The following is a 23450-nucleotide window of genomic DNA, read 5'->3' on the forward strand; positions in this document are numbered from 1 at the left end:
CACATTTCATTTAGAAAACTTCAGCTGTCACAAAACAGTTCTTCACCTTAGTGTCTGCTTTGACATAAATAGGGTATTTGTCACCTGTCAAGCACTGAGCTAAAGGCTCTCCTTTTTACTAGAAAGGGAGAATAGGGGATATCATGTTCCCATCTGCTTGAGGGAATGTGTAGTGACCTGCACATGAGGTTCAAATTAGGTAAACAACTTGTGGCCATTCAAAGGCAGTCATGCAACACCAGTTCAGGTCTCTTTTCAAGTCTCTGCATCTACAGTCAGGGTTTGGAGTCCTTGGAATGCTTTCAGTTCTCAGACTTACATGAAGCTGCTGCACTGATGCAAAGGAAAACTCTTCTCTGGCAGTCTCTTTGTTTGCTAGGCTTTAAGCTCTGGTCATTCTGAAGATGTCAAAATATAAAAGTAAAATTTCTGTAAACTGGTTTCTCTTGTAAATACCTTTAACTTACCACCGAGATGTCTGGGTACTTATTTGAAAGTCAGCAGGCTGTTATTAAATGTACTGCAGTTTTCCTCATCTGAACCAATCTTCCCTAGGAGAAAGTATTCCTGTAACAAAGATCCACCTACCACAAGCTGATAATTTCAAGCCCTGGAGAGTGTACTGTTCAGAGGATTACAGAAAACATGTCCTCTTCTGTGGAACAGAGGTCATCCAGACCAAGGCAGATGACAGAGGAGTAGTGAAAGCTGTGGTGCTGCAGACTGGTCAGTCAACACTTGAGTTCACTTTTCCTTCCATGATTTTTTTCACTGGAACATTCTAACAAAGTATCAAATAACATTAAGTTAAAGGCACTAATCCATATTTACAACAGATGGAGAATCATTATCCTGAGCTGGGCTAAGTTATTATGCATTGTTTCTTTGTTGCATTGTTTTGCTTGGCATAACTTCTACTGCATATAATTACAAAGAAGAATTTTGCTTTGCTTCTAAGACATTGAAAAAATCCTTCCCTCTAAGACAAAAAGAACTCCTTTCTATATTCTGCAGCTAGGGTCACATACACTAAAATGAAACATCTGGGCCTTCTTTCATAAGTTGCAGAAATTATGAATAATTTTGAAGCCCCCCATTCTTTGCAGAGATTTTTTTGAAATATTTTCTCCTTGGAATGCTTTTAATTTGTCTTTCCAGGTTTCAACACAGCCAAGGGGGATCTGGTGAGGTCCATTCTTTACCCTAAACCCATGAACTTCAAGCTGTACAGAGATGCCCTCCGGTTCCTGATGTGCCTCATAGCATTTGCAGCCATTGGAATGATCTACACTGTGTGTGTATTTGCACTTAATGGGGTGAGTTATTAATGCAGGAGAAATGGTTCACCTGAAACCCTTTTAAAACAGTTCACTCATTCTCATGCATCAAAGTCAATGTGAGAACAGTTATACACTGTAAACAGTAGTTCTACAAATTTTAAAGCCTAATTGATTTAGAACTTTTTCAGAAGCTTTCAAGAAATCATTTTATGCCATGATAATTATCTGCCAATGTAATGTCCAAGTCATGAGTTGTAAGGTTGATTCTGTAATTCAGCTTCTGAATAATTTTTCTCCTGAGGAATAATCTACAATCAATTGGCTCAGAAGATTATTTCCCCTTAGGATATCAAAGAAAGTGTGTTTAGGAACATATTCTTGTGTCTGCTTTGCAGTTTTTCCTTTTTTTTTTTATTTAACTTCCCCATTGTAATATGTAAAATACATGCTGATGCTATCTCAGTTGCTGAAATTGTCATGTCAATCTTTTAAGATTGAATCACAGGATGTACTAAATGCTTTCTCTTCTGTGAGGCTTTATCTAAAGGAGGGTGGTAAGTACTTCATTCTATCATAAAATAGATACAAAATATGATCAAACTGGTGTGTTCTGTGGTCTGAGACAATATCAATGAAGGGAGAACCAGAACATGACAGAAATTCAGCGCATCAAATGCAGCATGATTTGTGGTCAAAGTCCCAAGCTCAGAAGTAGTAATAGTAGATCTCTGTGATGGTTTGCAAGTACTTCTGAACTGCAAATTTGCTTTAGTTTGCAGTATCTCAGTCCTGGGACCCCAATTTGAAAAGCATTCAATTCTTTAGCTTTCATATTAACTGCCCAGAATAACGGGGTCCACGCTCAGCATCCTGGCAGTCGGTTTTACACTGACCTCTATGCTCCCAAATTATAGATTGCTTTTACAAAGGTAACTGTTACTTCCATGTCTCTTCCTGTAGGTAAAAGCAATTTTCTTTCACAATTCCTAGAACACAAGGTCAGGAGAAACCATTAGCTCACACATTCTGCCCTCATTTTCAACACCATCCCATATGTCTCACCTGTCACCTTAACATGGAGTCCAGAGCTGTGCCTGTAGGCATTTGGATGAATGCCCATACACGTAGCAGATTCCTGTGTGCTGTGTCATGGGAAAATAGGTTTGACTGAGGGTGCAATGATTGAGCTGGCATGTTTGAACACGTGTGTTTTGGAGGAGGCTGTGAACCTGGCAGTTTATTTGCATGGAGAATGGATGAAGGCCTGGAGGCTGCTCTTTAACAGAGGTGAGGCTTTAAAGCCTCTGGTTAAATCAAGCCTATTAATTTCTTATGCAGATGAATATGTGGTAGACCACGGGCAGAGAACAGCACAGCCTGGAGCGCCTGCAGAGGAGGGGAGGAGCAATGAAGCGGGCTCAGTGCAAGCAGCATTGCTTGCCACTCTCTTCCTGATAACTGTCCTTGTTATTATGTCAGGAGGAGACAGGAGAAGTGGTGAAGAAGGCTTTGGATGTTATCACCATTGCTGTCCCACCGGCTCTGCCAGCTGCCTTGACAACAGGAATCATTTATACCCAGCAGAGGTTGAAGAAAAAGGGCATCTTTTGCATCAGCCCACAGAGGATCAACATGTGTGGACAGCTGAACCTTGTCTGCTTTGATAAAGTAATGGCTGTGTGGTGGTCATGCCCTCATTGGTAATGGAGCTATGCTAGGAGTGGGAGGCTAGGGTTTGATGAGCATTTCCATTGTATTTTAGAAACAAAATGACCACTTCTCTGTACTTGAGTTCTTCTTGTCTCAACAGAAGCTGTGGTAATTTCTTGTTTTTCTTGTAATCTAGGAATTATCTAGTAGCACTTTTGCTCTGCACCATGCTGGTATTTTTTTTTTGACCGTAACTTCTTAAAATAAGTCTTGTTTTTTATTTCTATTGGAGCTCTTATGTGGGAAGTTAATTTAAATGTACATTTTAACTTAGACTGGCACCTTAACAGAAGATGGCCTGGATCTTTGGGGCTTGCTGCCCTCTGAAAGAAACTGGTAAGGCTCCTTGACACACCAATGGCATCTAAATTTGGTTAGTGATTGGATTCTTCTACTAGACAAAGGACCTGAAATCTGAAAGACAGTTATTGTTAAACAGTTAAGCAGTTGAAGTTCCCCAGGTTTAGATTTTAAATTTTATTTCCATATCCTCTGGCAAATGAAGTGTTTGCCTTATCCCAGGGGTCCTGCTCCAGATGAAAAGATACAGCCACTGTTGCCAGCATTTGGCACAGCATGTCTGGGCAGACAGTGTTCAGTTAAAAGCCTGGGTTAGTATAATGCTTCTGCTGGGGTTTTGAGCTGATCTGATAAGCTCTCAACACCCAAACATTATTCCTACAGGTTAGATCTCAAAGCTGCAGTGTAACCCAAATCCTTTATGACAGGAAGTCACTGTTACCCACAAGACTGACCCTCTGTTCTTTCAGTGGCCTTGATTTTGCCCATTTACATTTCCAGAAATGTGGATACACAGACTTGCTCAAACTTATATCAGCTGCAGAACTCAAAGAATCTTTGCACAAGCCTCAAGGAAGATATTTTATAATAATCTGTTCCTCTCTCCATCCCATTGGATTCCCTAATAAGGCATAACACACCTGGTTTTATAGGTGTATTCCCAGCCTTTATAGGTGCATGAAAAGCAGTTCATGGGGGAGGACAATTCCCCAGAACATCCGTGTGGTTTGGGCTCAGGATGGGACTTTAACTGTTCCCAATTTAGGATTTTTTTTCTATTAGTCTTATGTTGTTTGGTGTTCTCTGAGAGTAACTTTTATGCTCTCTTTTGCTTTAGCTTTCAGAATATTCACAGTTTCCCTGCAGACCACGGCCTGCCTTGGGGCCCAGTGTTCAAAGCACTGGCAGTTTGTCATTCATTAATTGTTTGGGAGGGCAAGATCCAAGGAGACCCATTGGATGTGAAAATGTTCGAGGCCACTAACTGGGTAAAGCTGTGATTTGTTGTTATGCAAACACCTTGCCATCTCAGGTATAGCCAGACACCTGTCAAAATTATGAAAAACTCAGGAATTCTGTTAAATAACTCCTGTGAAACAGGAATAATTGAGTTTCTTTTGAAACCAAAAAATATTTTTGTTCCTCGCAATTATGTTGTGATTGTAACAAATCCTGATGATTTGTGGAATACTTCAAGAACAGAGCTTTCTACATTAATACAAATTCTTGTGTATTGTTTTCTCATCGAGTCTAAGTTATATCTAAAGATTTTCTTTTATTTAATTCTATTGTGATTAATACAGGATTTATTGTCTGTGAGAGGACATTATCTATATGCTGTGCAAGAGTACAGCAGTGTCTTAGTGAACCTGGTGAGGCTTTCTACTTGATTACTAAGAAGGCAGTGGATTTTCCATTATTGGAAGTGTTTCGTTTGACATCAGACAGACCCCGTCCCAGGAATGAATAAGATACCTGGTTTAGAGGCAAGGAAAAGCTCTAAATGGATCCTTGAGGTTCCTTTCAGCTGTACTGGTGTTTCAGTCTGAAATATTTTTGTTTTTCAATACACAGGTGATAGATGATTCCAGTAGACACCAGAATGAAGGTCAAGGATCCACACATGCCACTGTTGTTAGACCTGGACTTCAAGCCACCCCTGTAAGTTACTTGCAAGATTCACATCCATGAATTCACGTCCATCAAGTTAGACTGTCACTGTAAGTGTTATCTTTCAGTACAGGAAAGCTTGGGTGTCCTTGTCCAAGAGAGCTCTTCCCCACTTTGTCCTTCCTGTCCTGCCTGCAGAGATTGCTTTGCTCTATCTGATTACAGACCTGATTACAAGCCTGGAGGAGCTTGCTGCTCACGACAGAAACAGGGGGATGCTGGATTAGAGATTGTCCAGCTCAGGGATGTGCCTGTCCTCATGGCTTGAGACTCAGTTTGAACTCAGCTGAGTGGGGAATGCAGTGGAATCTGCTGGCTGATGTCAGACCCTTACTGGTGACATACACTGGTGGGACACTTTCTGACAACCATTTTCCCTTTGCAAGACCAGTGTAAGACCTAACAGTCTTATTAAAGAAACAGGACTAGTAAATTCCTTTCAGTAAATTACATTTTGTAGTCTGCTAAAATTATCAATGAACTTTTCCTACTGCTTAAGCTAAATATCTCTGCACAAATTTAATCTCATCTTTATGTACCAGTCATTTCTGTCTAAGTGTGACAAATTAGTCCATTATACATGGTTAGCTTCTTACTATGGCCCAAAGGACAGGCCTAAAATCCTTTGGTCTGAGTTTAAAATCCTTGCTGGAGTATTTAATCCACTTGCTTTTCTCCTAGGCCCCTGTGGAAGGAATTACCATTTTACATCAGTTCCCATTTTCCTCAGCCTTGCAAAGAATGTCTGTCATTGCCCAGGAAATTGGTGGGGACCCACAGGCCTTCATAAAAGGAGCTCCTGAAACAGTAGCCATGCTGTGTAGAGCAGAAACAGGTAACAAACATTTATAAATGCATCCTAGAAACATATATATGTAAATGACTTTGGATGATTCAATGAAATGGAAGGCCGAAATGAGATTTCTGTCTAAGACTTTATACTAAAGCCTGAAAAGTGTCTCTGTTGTATTCCAAGTCTAAGGCTAAGCTCTCACACAGCCCTTCTCAACAAAGAAGGATTTTGAGAGAAATAAAAGTAACTACCAACTCCTGTACGAGATGTACAGTCTCTGGCAGAATAGATATTTGGAAAAGTTGTCTACGGGTCCGCCTCCCTCAAAAAAGTTAGGTTTTTTTCTCCAAATCTTGGGAGGACATCTAGAGAAGCACAGATCTTTCATGATACCCTGGAAGAAGGTAAGTCTTTGCAGTTTAGGACCGACATTCAAAATGCTAAAGCAGAGGCAAAGATTTTCTTATTGAACAAAATTTCCTTTATTTGAACAAAAACTCCTTTCTTTGATGTGCTTGGCCTATCAGTAGACTCTAGGTGTACAGGTCCTCTGGGACATAAACCTTCCATGCTCCAAGGTTTCCTTTCATTAAAAAGCAGTTGCATGCTGTGATAAACTGTGCTTTCCTCTTCTGCACAGTCCCATCGAACTTTGAAAGCAAGCTCCTGCTCTACACAGCACAGGGCTTTCGGGTCATTGGCCTGGCCTGTAAATCTCTGCAGGCAGGGAAGCCACCTGCTGCTCTAACAAGGTAAGCCATAAAAAACACAGCTCCTGGCCATGTTCAGCCATGGGCCAAGGGTGCCTCACAAAGCACCATCACCTCATCATCCCTGCCAAGAGCAGAATCATAGGACAGAGTTTTGTTAGATTCAGGCCCGGGGGAATCTGATTTAAATCTGGATATAGGCCTGGGACTATATAGACTGCTATGGCACATGCACAGAATCCTTACATATTTATTCAATTCCTAAACTCTGGATTAATATAGGAAGCATAATCCTATTACACTCTGAACACGAGCACATGCCTCCTGTTCATTCCATCATTTAAAATAGTCTCCTTACAGATTTACCCATGCTTTCAATTGAAGAGAAGTAAAAATTTTATTTTTTTATTATCCACACTCTTAAATTAAGCAAAGGCAGTAGATGACCCCCAGTAGTGATCTCCAGCCCAGTCAAAGGCAGCAAAAGACATGCCAAGGGGAGCACAGAACTGCCAAGACATGGCTTCCTCCACAGCTTTCCCCTTGGAATCCGCCTTAGCCTAAGGCTGCTTTTACTGGTCTGCCTAGGGTTACGGTTATGCAAACCACAAAGCCCAGAGCAAACTGTCTTCTGCTGTTCTGTTTGTTCAATCATTTAGCTCTCTCGCTTTAGCCCTGTTTAGTTTCTATTGAAGTCAGCAAACCCTTTTATTGTGCCGGTGGTATTAGTTTTGTAAAAACTGTGCTTCACAAAAGAGCACCTTTCACTTGACTCCATATAGTTTTTTCCAAAAGCCTTTTACTTTTGTATGTGATACTCCAGAAACACCACTTCTGAAATATCTGCAGTTACTGAGCATCTCCTGTCATCTGTCTTTACTAGCTGCAGGTCCTAATCCAGGTGAGGCTCACTTGCTTTTTCACAGAGTTTTTTTGCTTTGCTGAAAGGGCTGGTGACACTGAGGCAGAGTGCAAGTGGTTACATAACTCTTGTCGCAGGTATCATAACAGACCTATCCACCCAACAAGCAAATGTGTGTGAAATGGCCCACATTATGCAGTTGTGTATGCAGTTACAACATGTGTGATGTTTATGCTGCCAAGAGAAAGAAGAAAGCTGCTGGTCAAACACAAGATCTGCTGTGAAAGCAGTGACCATTCAGGCACCACCTGACTCAGCTACTCTGACTGCCATGCAAGTGTTTGGCATCTCCTTGTGCCTAAAATGAGTGTTTGAAAGCTTTTCTTCTTTGCAGATTCTTCAGAGTTGACCTGTGTCCCTGAAAGACCTCTAGTTCATGACTCAGGGGTGGGGTGTCTACTCAATTCTGTTCTCAACTGCATGTGTTCAACTGTAAAAAAAGCAATAGAACAGGTGAAAATAAAAATGTAGGGGAAAACAGAATTGGAGGAAATTGGGGAAAACAAATTGCCAGAAGCTGTTTGCTTAGGTGTAACTGTCAAGAGGAGCAGACACATTAACTAAGGTGGGTTTCTTGGTTGTACAATCCTCAAACAAGAAGGTCTAGTGTGCAGGGACTTTCCAAATCAGACCACCACAGTTTGGGAGTCCTGCAGGAAATTCAGGGTTGTGGTACTGAATTAGCACTGCTGGCATTGAAATAGCACCACAAAAGTCAGACATCCTGGGACTGCAGAAAATAGACAAATTATCTTAATTATTTTGAGTTAGGTGGGATGGTTGATAGTTATAACTGGCTATCACTGAATCCAATGGTGATAAAGGTAAAATAAATTATTAAATCTGTCTGTCTCTTATTGACTGTTAGGGAGGAGGTAGAATCTGATCTGACATTCCTGGGTCTGCTGATCATGGAGAATCGATTAAAGAGGGAGACAAAGCCTGTTCTGGAAGAGCTCAGTGCTGCCCGCATCAGGAGTGTTATGGTCACAGGTATCTAAAAAAGGTGGATTATTTTTGTGGTCACTGGCCCAGACAGGGAGTCCAGCAATATTTAAGTGCAAAGTCTGCTGCTGTCAACAGCACTGGTAGGAAGGCACAGATATTTAATCCAAGAAGTATCTGTGTTTTAATAATGACATAAGTTGAACCATGTTGTCCCTGGCAACTTCACCAGGCCGTGTCTGATTCTAATAAAGGCTTGTCATGCAAGATCCCTTTTTTTATAGGGCCTCCTGAAATGAGCAGAAATGGGGCATACGTGCTCAGGACAAATCTCCAAACCTTTTGACATCTGTAACTCATGCCTACCAGTGCCTCTCTATACTTTTTTTTTTTTTTTGTGTCTTCTTGAAGGGCTGTTATATCCAAATCCAAACCAGGGTTTGGATAAAATAACCCCAAATTTTTCCATTGTCCAAAGACTTGGGCCTCACCCTTTTCAGCCCACATACACCAAAGCCAATCAATGAGAATCAAGGATGCCAGCAGCAACTTTGTACTGAACGCCTTACTGTTTTTTGTTTAAATCAAATAATCTAGGAGCATATTCCCCATATGGATTTCTTCAAGCTGAATATTAAAATACCTCATGTCCAGATCAAAATGTTTCTTTTCCAAATGAAAATATGTTTATTGATTGAGACAAACCTTATCTGCAAAGTTTTAACCTTTATCAAAAACTTTCTTATGCACAGACACTGAAATTTTAATAATTCTTCTGGATATATTTGAAAACTCAGAATTCAGGCTAATGAATATACAATTCCTCACTGCAGAAATGTTTAGATAACATTTCCTTTGATTTTTGTAGGGGACAACATTCAGACAGCTATAACAGTTGCAAAAAATGCTGGCATGATAGCTCCAACACACAGAGTGATTCTTGTGGAAGCAAACAAAGTGCCTGGATCTTTTTCAGCATCTATAACCTGGAAATCTCTAGAAGAAAACAAAATTGAAGACTACAGAAGCCTGGTGAGCATATCAGAAGCAGGTTTTGTATAGCAGGAAAACAAACTAGGATGGAATGCTTTAAACAAGGAGAGGGATTATGGTAGTATAACAGAGAACTGCCATTCACCACCAGAATATGTACTAGAGGAGTGTTTGTGAAGAGGGGATCTTTATAGAAATGTGCTCCCCTAGAGCTTACTTCCTAGCATTTTTTCCTGTGAACACATTTTTGCTAACTGCCTAGCTGGGTTTGAGACCAGCTTTGCAGAAATCCCAGAAAGATTTGTCTCTAGCCCTCATGCTTAGCTGATGCCAGTTTAAATGCTTGCTTTTCCTGCAAGACAAATTTGATGGTATAGATGTGGACTTAAAATCTGTGGATCTCCATTGAACGAACCAGCCCTGTTCAAGCAGATAGAGTGTTAGCACTTTCCCATACCTGCAGAATTAAAACACGGACCCACTGTTGAGAAATTGCATATACACAGTGAATCATAGGCAAGCCAGGCTAAGAAATTTATTTAATCAAGCATCTCCACAGAGAAGCTGGGAAAAAGACCAGTTACTTTCACCCTGAAGAGTTAGTCTGAAGGTGCTGACCCTTCTCTGGGAAGTACAGAGTCAGGCAGATGGTAGGGAATATCTGCAGTGGTTCCTCAGCCTGAGCAACTTCTGCCTTATATTTCACTGCACAAAGACCTCCTTAAATGTGGTGCACGTCTAAGTCTTTAGTCCCTCTCATTTCCAGTGCAGCCCACCAGATTGGCACTGTTGAATGAATTCTACAAATGCAACAATCCATTTGATAGAACTCATGCAATGAACACCCAGTTAACACTGAAACCACTGGTGTTATATGCCACAATCCCTTTAGAAATCCAAGGCCATGGGCCTTGAATCCAAGTTTCCCAGAGCCTTCAAAAGTACCCTCTTCACAGTATGCCCTTTTCTTTGTCTGTAGTAGTGTCTGTGTAAATGCAGAGGAGCTTTTGAGGGCCTGGGCACAGCACTCATTCTGTCTCATTTTATAGGAGGATGACAGTCAGACTGAGCCAGGAACCAGGCTGGCATTGGGATCAGGCCAGTATCATTTTGCCATGAGTGGAAAATCTTACCAAATTGTAGCAAACCATTTCAGGCACTTACTTCCAAAGGTAAGATCTGGATTATGTGACTGGAATACTATTGCCATTCAGGAGATATGAATTGTCCTGGTACACTTAGCTGAAGAGATCTGTATCAGGACATCTTTGGAAACAATTAGAACCCTGAAATACTTATAGGCTGGATGAATCTCTGATATTATTATATGGGAAAGGATCTGAAAATCCCTGTATTTTTCTCTGCACATTAGAGGAGCAGGCATGCCTTAAGGTGTGAGGAGATGATTTGAAACATTTGTGCCCATATCCCTACCCCTTGCACAGCACTGACTGTGACCTGTTTTGGAGAACAGGAGAAAATGTGATATTACTCATGGTGCAGTTCAGCATAGCTAGTCTGTTCCATGGACAGACTATCATTAATTCTCATGAATTCTCTTCTTATAACTCCCTGCCTGGCAATCTGTGTTCATCAGGTAACTCAAATAGCATACCAGGCCTCTTGTCCTTATTGTCATTGTTACTTTTTCAAAATATTTGTTAAGATCCCCTTTATCTTTGATCATCAGCCTTTCCCTCCTTTCAGAGTGTAGAATCAGTTGTTTATAAATGTGATATTTGGTGATTTTAATTCAGATTACTACTGAAATCACTTACTTCATGTGTTTTAAAAATAATTTCCTATTTTTCTCCTTGTAGCTCTTGCTGAATGGAACAGTTTTTGCTAGAATGTCTCCTAGTCAGAAATCCAGTCTTGTAGAAGAGTTTCAAAAGCTGGAGTAAGTTCCTAATGAATTTGAAAGTGTTTGTTGAATTTACAGGCTTGTAAAAAGTCTAGTAAGAGCTAGCTTTTGTCTAGCATAGAGTTTCATGGAACTGCACAAAACTGAAACCCTCACACATCTGCAAGTTGGCAATTAAATTCCAAAAGTCTGTTAAAAAAGAGACACTGAACTCAATTCTGGTTTGGCAACCTGTCAAAGATCAAATACTTCCATTGTCCTGGATTTTGTTTGTTCATATCATCCTTCATTTTCAACTTCTCTCTGGGCCTGAAGGATTGACACTTGTCTCCCCAAGATTTATAAGAATCTCTCCCAGCACTGCAGCTTCTCTGAGCTTGCTGTCTTTTCACTGTGCTACTGCTGGCTCAATGTGATGGGTTAGAAAATGTGTCAGGGCAGTCTGGAGCGTTCACAGTCACAGTGATATGAATGAATAAATATATACATATATACATATATATATATATAGAGAGAGAGAGAGAGAGAGAGAGAGAGAGAGATATTCCTGAATCAGAAGCATTTTGTTGCCTGTTGTTCAGCTGTTTCCCAAGTGGTTTGAAGACCCTCACCCTTATTTCACCTAGCTAGCCCCAGGCCTTGTCCTAGAGCAAGGTGAGCTTTGGGCCATTTCAGATTATCAACTTTGTGTGTGCAATTGTGAGCACCTCAACTGCTGTCTGTCCAGACAGGCTTTAACTTTCCAGAAAGGCTTTTAACAAAAATCTTGTATGACTTGCATAAATAACTTGCATGGAGCAGGGTCTGATTCCTCATTTGCCATATCACTTTCTTTCTTAGTTACTTTGTGGGCATGTGTGGAGATGGAGCCAATGACTGTGGGGTAAGTGAAATTTTTTACAGTATATTTAAAAATGAGAAATTAATGTAATGCCAGTAGAATATTCCAAACTGAGCACATGCTGGAGATGGGAGTGTACCCCTTATTCACAGAGCAGCTGTACTATCACCAGTATTGATTTAGACCTGATCCCACTGTGTGGTCCTTACCATGCAAAAGCTGTCCTAGGCAAAGATTTTTGCAGTTTGTTATCTCAAAGACTGGTTCATTTTCCTTGCAAAAACCACCAGAAGATTCTCCTGGGGGGAGCAAGCAGAGAACCCAGACTAGCTGCATAAAGCATGGGAACAAACAAGTACTAAAAAAGGAGGCAGAGCCAAATGAGTCTTCTGCAGCAGGTAGCGGATGGCTGTGGGGTCTGTGGAAAATGAACTTTCCCATGATCTCATCCCCATTCTTTCCCTGGACTCGGCATCTCACTGGAGGAACCCTCAGAGTAGAGCACACCCAGGGAGTGAAGAGGGACTGCTGTCACAGAACACATCCTGTAACAAGGGGTCACTGCTTGGCTGACATGTAGGTTGCAGTGTCTTCCTGGTGAGCACTGAGGAGGAATGTGACTTTCAGGCTTTGAAAGTGGCACATGCAGGGATATCACTGTCGGAGCAGGAGGCGTCTGTGGCTTCCCCTTTCACATCCCGAACACCCAGCATAGCCTGTGTTCCAGAGCTGATCAGGTAAGCATGGGGTTTTCTTTCCTATTTCATAAAGAAGGAAGTTCCCACTCCTCTCAAACATTAGGCTTGGGTGTTCCCATCAAGTCATAGTATGCATATCTAGAGAAAAAAAGTCCTTGACCTTGAAATTGCCATTTGCCTAGTCCCTATCTGAAATTCCTTTAAGATGCATTCATTATCACAAGAGGAAGACATTTACAGTTGAGCTTTATGTCATCAAAAGTATTTTAAATGCAAAAGAAATAACAAAATTAACAATGCTCCGTAAAGCTGAAACAAATGTCCACCAGCCAACCTGTAAATGAATTTTAGGTCCTACCTCTGATACCTTATGCCAGTAAAATATGGTATCTATTATGCCAGGATCCTGATTTTGCTTACTGGGGCATTTGAGTAGCCAGGGAGAGAGCATTATCCTGATTGGATATTGTATGTTCCATGTAGGAGGAGAGGACTTGTTAGTTCTGAACTCACTGAGCAGCTGCTTGGCTTTGTAAGTTTTTCCTCATACAGAGTTTGCTACCTACACTATTAATGTCAGCAGAAAAAGTTTGCTGGGGTAAATTGTAGTCTACAGAACACAGGTTACAGGAATCAAGCCCATTTCATTGAACAAGATCTCTGCAAGTGAAGATTTTACTTTCATTTAGGTCAGATTTTATTTATTTTACCTCTCAGCAAGATACTGGTAGAGGCCTCTCTGCTTGTGACACATGCCTTGTTTTTCAACAGCCTTTTGAGAGAACTGGCACCAGGACAGACCCACCACCTATCTGCTGTACTTTATTTATGTCTTCACACAGGGAAGGCCGTGCTGCTCTTGTCACTTCCTTCTGCATGTTCAAGTACATGGCACTGTACAGCATAATTCAGTACCTTGGTGTTCTCCTGCTTTACTGGGTATGTATTGGGAACACATTGGCTGGAAGTGGATAAGCTACTATTTCCTTGTAGGAGAAATAGGGTGTAAAAGCCACATGAGACTGGGAGATGGAGATTTACCTTTACCTGAGCTGCAAACTTGTGTGGTGTGATCCTATGGTCCTCCAGTAGAAAACTGGCAAGATTCTTCCCATTAACTTCAACCAGAGGGCTCAAGATCCAAGCTGGGCAGAAAGAAAGCTGAGATACTGAATGGTGTTTTGCATGAGGGCATATGTCTGTGAGAAGGAAGAATCTGGTGTAAGCATATGCTGTTACAATTTATTCAGCATTTAAAGCATGAATTAACTTGACAGTAAGTAAATCCCCTGGAGTGCCTTAAACCACTTTTCCATGGCTTTTTCCCAGATGGAGAGGAGGGCTTTGTGTTCAGAAGTAACCCAGCAGTGAGAAAACAATCTCTTCAAATATTCTTCTCTTTTTTTGCCTGCAGTGAACTGAAAGTGTAGTTAGTCCAAACAATGTGCAAAATGAGAATATTCACCACAGGCCCAATGGTGAGGAACCTATTGGCAAGGTGGTGAAATGTGTGGTCTCCTTATCTGCAGGGCAGCATTTCAGAACAAACAGCAGAGCAGCATTTCAGAACAAGCAGCAGAGCAGGAGCTCCATGGATATAATACGGCTTTCTGGAGACAATATAAACGTGTCCATGGCAAATGTCTGATTTGTGATATTTTTTTCTTTGTTTTCCTCTTTTCAGCAACTAAACTCCTTTGGGAATTACCAATTTTTGTTCCAAGATCTGGCTATTACCACCGTAATTGGTGTGACAAGTAAGCCCTTTAGTCATCCTATGTATTAATGAGAGAATGATCTCAAATATTTTTCTCCTCCTTGGAAATACATAATTGTAGATAGAGAAAGGAAGAAAAGGGAGGCCAAGATTTCTGCAGACTAAACATCCTCTGTGTGGAATACAGGATGTTTGGATTAGTAGAAAAGGGGTCTTGTTTGAGAAAAGCCCTAAATATGGGAAGTACTTAGTGGTGCATTTGCTGAGTGTATAGATTGTTGCTAACTGGGCTGTCATCTCTAGAACCAAGGAGTAAACCCACACCAAGTGCAGTGGAAAGTTTATTCAGGCACTTTCCTGTTGTCTTAGGAAGGCAGATTAAGAAGACTCCTGACTCCATCCCCAAATGAAAAAGTAGGGATTAGCTTTGATGAGTCCAGCTCACATTTGAAGCTGTGTAAACCAAGCCCTGAAAGAAAAGAGAGGTGAAAATTGAGAAGAAAGAAATGACAGATGTCAGACACTACAGAGCAGAGCTGTAAGCCAAGAATAAGAGTGGAACCCAGTGCTGAGGCAAAAAAAGAAAGACAATGTCATTGAGACAGAATAAGTGGAGGGAAAGTTTTAGAAGCAGGAATGGCAAGGACAGGGCCATGAAAAGCATATAGCAAAACCACATCCTGGTATGTTCCATCCTTGCTGGAACACAGACAATAGGAAAAGGCTTTGATGAAATCAAGCCCTGAAAGATCAGCCACAACAACACTGCATGCCAAAAGCTACCTTGCTGTAAGTAGTTTATCTGGAATTGCATCAAAGCTTTGTGCATAACTCTTTTATTCAAAGTCTGGATAATTTTGTTAAACCTAAGAACAGAGGAAAACCTGTTATGTCAGGTAGTGCTGTCCTTCTCCAGCTCAAATAACCTGGTTGTGTTTAGTTCAGGAGGATGAACAGAACATGGGCAGCAAAAAATCCCAAGCCACAGCTGACAAGTGACAGAAAGAGAATAAAAGAGCATAAGTATATGTTCATAATCTTGGGCCTGACAGTAGCCAAATAAAATAAAAAGACAACATTTTATTTTTCAAAAATACCTCATGATAAATGACATTAATTAACCTCTTCTGTGTCAATATGATTTTGTAAGAAAACAACTCTGTGTTTTGTACTTGATACAATCTTTGTATGTTTTATTAAGAATATTACAGCCTGCAAAAGTGCCATTGATACAGTCAGTATTACACAGCATCACTGCTTGTATTTTGGACACACGAGTAAACACATCTGTGTATATTTCAGTGAGTTTCACACGTGCCTATCCAAAGCTGGTCCCCTACAGGCCTCCAAGCCAGCTCATCTCACCCCCACTGCTGCTCTCTGTTGTGCTTAACATCCTCTTCAGCCTCAGCATGCAGATCTTTGGGTTCGTGGTGGTCCAGGAGCAGCCTTGGTATTCCCAGACCGATATACACAGGTAGGACCCCTTTCTGGGACTCTGGGTACCACAGGGCTGACCTAGTGGGGCAATGCTGTGTGAAACTATTGATCAACTGAACTGCAGGCCTGATGAGCAGCTGCAGCAGACCCTGTGCTGCCCACATGGTGCAAACACTTTAACCAGTGTTGCCTGAGGTCCCTAAGCTCTCCAGCAACCTGCCACACACAGTCCATGTGGTGAGAATGCTTCTGCTGAGCACAGAGAGGAAGATTTGCTTGCAGGAGAGACCAGGTCTGAGCTCAAGCTCTAACAAGTTCAGCAAGCTCAGCCAGTGGTGAGGTTGTGGGCATTGCCAATAACCTATACCATGGCTGTGAGGGAGGACTCCTGAAAGTTAATAGTGGAAGCTGGGGGAAATAACCAGGACAATGATCATTCCCTGAGCAGTGTGACACTCTTTTTTCAGCGCCTGCCTGTCAGTGAACAACCATGAGAGGAATTCATCCTCCAGCATGGGGCTCCACGGGGTGAGAGATGGAGCCCATGAGCAAACAGACAATGGCTTCAAGAGCTATGAAAACACCACAGTGTGGCTGCTAAGTACCATCAATTGCCTCATTGTAGCACTAGTGTTTTCCAAGGGAAAGCCCTTCAGGCAACCCATCTACACCAACTGTAAGTATGGGGAGAGAAGAAATGATCTATAAGTCAACTTACATAAGGAGGCCAGTTTAATAGGGAAAAATTAAACTTGACCAAAATTATGTCAGCCAGAAAATCAGGAGAGAGACTGTCATGTGAAGGGAAGATGAGCACATATGTTTGTGACACTTCCAGAAGATGCAGTGAGTCATGGAAGAGCTGTTTTTTTTCTCTTTGGGACAAATACTGCAGCATGCTCTTAGACAAAACTCTCTTCAGCTCTTTTAAATTTTTTTTACTGAAAAATTAAAATAATGCAGCAGGTTTCATGGCTTTGATGTTTTGGTATAGTAATAGTGAGGAGGGGACATTCCTTGTAGAGAGCAGAAAAGTGGGTCATCATTCTCCCAAAACAAGGCAAAACACAAATGAGTGGGTGGAGGATAAAGTTCGGTGCATGCCAGCTGAAGAGAAAATGAATTTTCTCATCATTGGAACATTTACCTACAGATGGAGAAGGCAATAGGTTCTCCATTACTTAGACTCTTTAGATCCTGATCAGGACCAAAGTCTTGACATCACTGAGGTTGAAGGCAGCATTCCTAACCATATTAACAAGATCAAGACTATACCCTGGCCATTTTTCTGAATCACAGAATATACTGTGATCAGAGAGACTCACTGGAAAGCTATAAAGCTTCTCAGATATAGAAGGTGAAATCAATTGTTCAAAATACTCATTTGGTGTTTTAAATCTGTGGCTACTATGCTTGTCCCACACTCATGTATATCCACTTGATTTAGTAAAGCTGGGGTTTTACTCTGTTCATTTTTCTCTTGCTGAAAATTCCTTTATATCTCACGGATTCTTTTGATGACTGTGTAACACAGAAAATTATTACAATCTTCTACAGTAAAGGCAAACCACTGATATTGCTCATAAATCTGTGGGTTTCTTTCTTTGCTTTATCCCTTCAGATGTGTTCATACTGGTGCTCATAGGGCAGCTGGGCATTTGCCTCTTCCTGATGTTTGCTGACATTGATGATCTCTACTCCAAGATGGATGTGAGTATTGTTCCAAAAGGGATTTTCTTCCTACTGCCAGTCCATTATAAGCACACTGGGATTGTTTTAACAAGAGGCACAGACTTTTGCAGGGAGATATGGCATCTCTAAAGACAAATCATATTTAAAGAGGTGGATTTCAGATGATGGGATTGTAGAAACTTCTGGTAATACAGTGACTCCAAACGAATGTCTGTGCATTCAGTCGGATAGCTACACATGCAATTTTGATTGTTTCAGCACATTATACAAGGAACAGAAGATAACATCACTAAGCTGTGGGATGTTGGTGGCTTGTGAAGCCAGGAGCAGAACAGGGCTGGGCTCTCTGAGTTTAAAATAAAGCACCACGTTCTTGGGATTAATGGGATTTGTAAAAAGAAAGATAGTCAAAGGGTCCGAGTCTCGATTTTAAATGTCAAACAGCCCACTCTTGCCTGTAACTATTTGCAGAGCCCGGCTCAGCAGGCAAACTCAGTGAGAGAACCTGCCACGAGATGGCACTTTAAAGCAAGTCATCGTCCTGTAATGGGCTGTGGTGGCACAGGACATTTTTCAGCACTGCAGCTGCAAGGGAGTAAAATGCATTTGGGGAGAATTGCAAAACTCCCAGCCCAAGAAGCCTGGAGGGAATTCACTGGAATCGCTGAGAAGAGAAAAGGAGGGAGTACCAATAAAAACCTCTGCAACAGCCTAGCCCTGGAGAAACTGCTGATCCAAATTGGGGATCTGAGCTGCATCTCCAAAAGCAGTTGGGCGACAGCCAGAAAGCCAGTCCCATCTCTGGGAAGCGGGAACTGGGTTTGGGGCTGAAATACTCAGCTTGAACTATTTCTTAATATTTGAAAGTAAAAAGGCAGTACGATTTCCTCTTGCAGTTCTAAATAATGATTTTCTCTACTGCATCATAGATTTAAAAGCATCTTTATCAGTAATTCCTCAAGACAAATAGCAGTATTAACTCATCAGCAGGGTAAGCCAGTTTGGGAGTTTGGCTTTTTATGACATGAAGCTGCTGCAGATCTGGAACACAAGTCATGTAAGGAGTGGCTGAGGGAGCTGTGTTTGTTTAGTCTCAGGAAGAGGAGGCACAGGGGAGATCTTAATTCTACAGTTTCCTGACAGGATGTTGTAGCAAGGTGGGTGTCACTTTTTTTCTCCCATGTAACAAGTGATGGAGAGGAAATGGCCTCAGGTTGTGCCAAGGAAAGTTTAGACTGGAGATTAAGGAAAATTTTTAACTGAAAGGGTTACAGACTGGAGCAGACTGCTAAGGGAAGTGGTTGAGCCATCATCCCTGGAAGTATTTAAAAGATGTGTAGTTGTGGCACTGTGGTGGACTTGGCAGTGCCGTGTTTATGGTTTGGCTTAATGACATTTAGGATTTTTCCCAACCTAAATGATTCTGTGTTCCATTGCACAAGTACCCCCCAGTCTTTACTGTGGACTCATTACTGAATAGCTTCTCCTGCTTTTTCCCCAGCTCGTTTGCACCCCTACCACGTGGCGAATCTCCATGGTGGGAATGCTTGCAGTCACACTGGCTGTGTCCTTCATTGTCGAGGTGAGTGTGCATCATTGGATGTGCTGGTCAGCACTAATTTGTGAGGAAAAATAGTCAAGTCTAGCTCTTTCTCCCTCCTCCTCAGCCCAATTTGGGAATATCTAGTAAAAGAGGAGTAATTGCTGCTACCTCAGCCTTGCTCCCTTTTCTTAAAGTGCTCCATCTGAATGATAAGGGAACGCAAGGCCCTGCTACCTTTACTTTCCTCTGGTGGAGAGCTCTGGTGGAGCTGGTATGAAACGTGGTCACTAAAAGGCTGTTTAAGGGACATAGATAAGCTGGGCAGGTGAGAGATCTGGGTCTCCACTGTTTGCCCCATGTTTGTACTCTGGATGAAGAGTAAATGGCTGTCCAGCTCCTCTTAAACCCTCTTTTTGCTTTTACCTTTATAGGAAGCTGTCATTGAGAACAGACCCCTGTGGCTGCTTCTGAAAAAGACATTCCGGTACCACTCAAAGAGCCACTACAAGAGACTGCAGCTCGTGTTGGAGCAGGACTCAGCCTGGCCACCTCTCAATGAAACCTTCTTCTCAGAATCTGTGGCAGTAACAGTAGAAGGAAATATGGGAGGCCATAGCAATCCAACATTTGACAGCAGTGAGGACTCACTCTGAAGGAAACTGTAGTGGACACATGCCCAGGACAGTTGAATTTGATCTTAAAAGGACTCAATGACTTAAAAAGAGAAAGGGCTGACTCATTACTGCTCTCCCATTCTAGGAGTAACCAGCTCTTGCTTACACCTAAATTAACTGGAAGCACAAAATCTTCTGCAGTAACATAAAGCCACAATGATGTTTCCTCTGTCCCCTTGCCCATGTACAAATGGCTGCCAGCTGAATACTGGTAAAGTATTTGTGGTTGAAACACCCCACTGCTGCGTCCCTCTGTTGAACTGCATTGTGCAGTCCCTAAGGGTGGGACATGCTCCAGATGAGAAGTAGCTAATTGCAATAGCAGCACTTCCCTGGGCAGTTCCCCTTTGAGAAACAGTAAGAACTTCTGATAGAGACTGCTGAGCATAGGTGTCCCTGGGATTCCTCGGGGAGTTTCAGATGCTGCTTCTCAGTGTCTTGATTATTTTTGGAGGTTTTAACCCTCCTGGCAATACTTGGCTTCCAGAGCTGAGAGGATCTGCAAACAGCCAAAGCTTTCTGGAAGTGTCTACTCCCAGCACCACCGTGCTTTTCCCATGATGGGAACAGGAAGCACTCTCTTGCTGGCTCACTGCTACCAGGAAACCTGTTTGCCCTCTTAGTTTTTAGCAAGTGATATTTGCATTTTATGGGTAAAAAAAATTATTAACCTGCAAAGCAGAATAATTTCTTATTTAACTTTTTTTTTTTTTTTTTTTTTTTTGGCAGGAGGTATTTTTTCAGGCTATCCATTAAACTGTAGAATGGAATGTATTGATTACAAATTATGATCTCATGCGTCAAGGACATGCTGTCCCATGTGGTGTGAGCTTTCTTTACCAGGGCAGGTTCTGCACAGCTGGCCTGCCTCCTGGCATCAGTTTTACCAGTGCCAAAGGAGGCAAACATTGAAGGGGTTATTAACCTCAAGAACCTAAGGCCTGAAATAAAAGATGTGGAGCGAGCTAGGCCTCAAAATAATTTTTTAAAAATTCTGTGGCGTGCTCTTAAGTTGAACCATCTGAGGTTTAGTCTGTGGTTTCTCCATAATTGTAGATGCAATTCAATCATCAGCTCATATCCCTCATCTGTTAACCTTTGATGGAGAATTTTACTCACTTTGCTGTGCTGTATTTGCCATACAGAAATGCAACAATACTGCACATTCCCACAAGTGTTACCCACTAAGAAAAAAAGCAGCTTCTACCTGCACACACTCTCTTAGCCCACTGATGTTAATCTACATTTCTCCTCACTGCATTTTGCAATTTTGGTCCCCAGCTGGATGAAACAAGATAGTCAATCAGAAGGGCTTTGGCCCAAAGGAACACTTCCTTCCTTGGATAAGATTTGCAGGGGAGCTGTGCTTTTTGAGTTGACTTCACAGTTTGTTTTCCACTGTTGGAGCTAGCCCATGTTTTTACTGGGTGGATCTGAGAAGCACTTTATTAATGGAGACTGTATTTTCCCACCATTGTGTGCTAAAGCGCTCACGTGCTGCCACAAAAAGCCAGGAAACAGGGAAGTTTGGCATCATGGGAAAGACTTATTTGGTTTTTAGATTTAAAAATCAGCTTGGGAAACAGAGGGCAAGTCAGAAGAAATCGTTGTTTTGAGTCAACATATCTGCACCAGAGTAGAGTCTGAAAATAATCTAGCCTGAACCTAAAATAACTAAGAAAATAAAGAAAATAAAGAATAAAGAAAGAAAAAGAAAAAAACCCAACAAACTTAACCAAACAATATTTCAACTTGAAAAAAACCTAGTTATTTGATTCAAAGCAATTTTATCATCTGTTTTTGACAAGTTTGACATAAGCAAATGGAGTAAATACCTTCCTAGCTACAATAGTTTACCTAATGGTAAATGCCTGTCACAAGGCTCCAAAGTTTTCATGGATTCCCAGTCACAGCAAAAGTCACTGGAAGGGGAAGGCTGGATGCCCTCTGCATTCCTAACAGCTTGAGGCACCAAGGAGCAGGTTAGTGGAGGTACTCCTGACATCCTGTCTTTTAGATACAATAACATTTTCTGAAGACAAAATTCACTGTCCTATTATAAATTCCCTGACAAAACGAATATGTTGCTGCATGTGATACAGTGACAGCAGCAGTAGCATTGCAGACCAGGCATGTGATTTATGTTTAGATATCCCTGACACTATAAAAGTATCAAGTCTTGGTAAGCCTGTGGTAATTGTTGGGTTGAGGAGATAAAGATCTGCTTGCCTGCCGCTGAAACACAGCCTTACCTGCAAGAGAGCAGAATTCAGATGCCAGGTAATGTTTAACCTCTAAGCACAGTAATCACCTCTGCTCCTTTTCAAAGAGGTCAGTGAGTCAGGCCAGCACTTGGGGGAACAGTTGTGAAGATTTCACCTGGGTGCTTTGGAATGGGGTGACTAATACTTCGTAGACATAATCGATGGTGGAAAGCTGGTGAACCTCTTTTTTGGCTATTAGCAAGCATTCCTGGCAGAAGGTTGCAGGGAATGATAGGAAGCTAAGGAGGTGCTGCATACTTGTAACAGCTAAATATTTCCCTTATGGTGACTGTGTCTCTTTTTGGAGAGCAGTACTGTCAAAGATGGATGTCCTTCTCCTCTGCTGTCGGCCCTCATTCCTGACAGAACTTTTCCTGTGGACAGGGACATCTTGCCTCCTGACTGAGCAGCAACACAGACCTGGAGTGTTCGGGCTTTTTGCAGCTGCTGCAACCACAGCCAAATCGCAACTGCCCTTTCATGGAGGCTCTTGCTAATGATCTTTATTTTAGTCCAGCACACTCATTCCTCTTTAACAGCCTTGGTTTAGTAGTCCAGAAACTAAAAATGACCAGAGAAATGCTGCTGCTGGGCTTGCTTGTGGCCTCAACAGCAGAGTAAAGCACAGAGGGAAATATTTGCAAAATTGCTGTTTCTAATTGCTTTTTCACCTCATAACTTCCTTTTCTCCCATGACATAGACATGGGATTTTTTTTCTGCATAAATAGGGTAATATTGCAGCACCGATCTTCGTCTACAGAGGACATAACAAATACATCTTGTGGATAAGAGGGGAAACAATTATGGATAGTTACTTGCTGAGTTTGCATATAGAAATACCTGAGATATGTTTCTGTATACAGGATATTGTCATGCTGTCTGTGTTCACTCTACTGGGCTATGGATGCTACATGAGTGTCCTTAAAATGGGAGACGCCTTTAAATGCTGGGATTCTAAACTAGTATGTGCCTGAACTTTTACTGAAGGATGTTTGAAACACTACAAAATTCATGAAAATTCCAGGGCTCTTGAAAAGGGTTAGATTTGATGTTACCAACCTTTCAGTGCCCACTGGAGAGAGGTTTTGAAGAGAACTCCAGTGTGGCACTCTGAAAAGTTTATTTAATTTGAGCTTTGCACTTCCATCCAAGGCTGAAACCTCATGTTTGAAATACTAATGGTAGTGCCTGGAGGCAGACTGGTCCTCATAAGCTTGTGGTAGTTCAGTCCAGATACATCTCCAATGTCCAAGGGTTGGCACCCTGATTTAGTGTCTTTCTCTTTGTTCTAGTGAATGTTGAAGAATGCATTAAATTTGCAATGAGGGACAAATTTGTGAGATGAATAATTCATTTCAGTTCCAATCTTTATGCAGAAAACACTTTCAATGG

General features: G+C 41.7%; 1 protein-coding gene across 1 annotated transcript in view; it reads left to right on the forward strand.

Annotated features, from left to right (window-relative positions):
* Nucleotides 1-21478, forward strand: part of ATP13A4 (ATPase 13A4) — a 38133-nt gene extending 16655 nt beyond the window's left edge. The window contains exons 10-30 of the mRNA XM_038145849.1: nt 556-726; nt 1159-1316; nt 2760-2948; nt 3265-3326; nt 4129-4279; nt 4866-4952; nt 5643-5796; nt 6395-6506; nt 8255-8379; nt 9200-9363; nt 10374-10496; nt 11145-11224; nt 12029-12071; nt 12657-12766; nt 13570-13666; nt 14412-14484; nt 15747-15921; nt 16352-16560; nt 17506-17594; nt 19078-19158; nt 19551-21478. Of these exons, the coding sequence (XP_038001777.1) occupies nt 556-726; nt 1159-1316; nt 2760-2948; nt 3265-3326; nt 4129-4279; nt 4866-4952; nt 5643-5796; nt 6395-6506; nt 8255-8379; nt 9200-9363; nt 10374-10496; nt 11145-11224; nt 12029-12071; nt 12657-12766; nt 13570-13666; nt 14412-14484; nt 15747-15921; nt 16352-16560; nt 17506-17594; nt 19078-19158; nt 19551-19772 (2675 nt within the window). The 3' untranslated portion in view covers nt 19773-21478. The remainder of the gene's footprint in view (nt 1-555; nt 727-1158; nt 1317-2759; nt 2949-3264; nt 3327-4128; nt 4280-4865; nt 4953-5642; nt 5797-6394; nt 6507-8254; nt 8380-9199; nt 9364-10373; nt 10497-11144; nt 11225-12028; nt 12072-12656; nt 12767-13569; nt 13667-14411; nt 14485-15746; nt 15922-16351; nt 16561-17505; nt 17595-19077; nt 19159-19550) is intronic.
* Nucleotides 21479-23450: the final 1972 nt, after the last annotated feature.

Source organism: Motacilla alba, chromosome 9, assembly GCF_015832195.1.
Source record: "Motacilla alba alba isolate MOTALB_02 chromosome 9, Motacilla_alba_V1.0_pri, whole genome shotgun sequence".
In the NCBI taxonomy this organism is placed as follows: domain Eukaryota; kingdom Metazoa; phylum Chordata; class Aves; order Passeriformes; family Motacillidae; genus Motacilla; species Motacilla alba.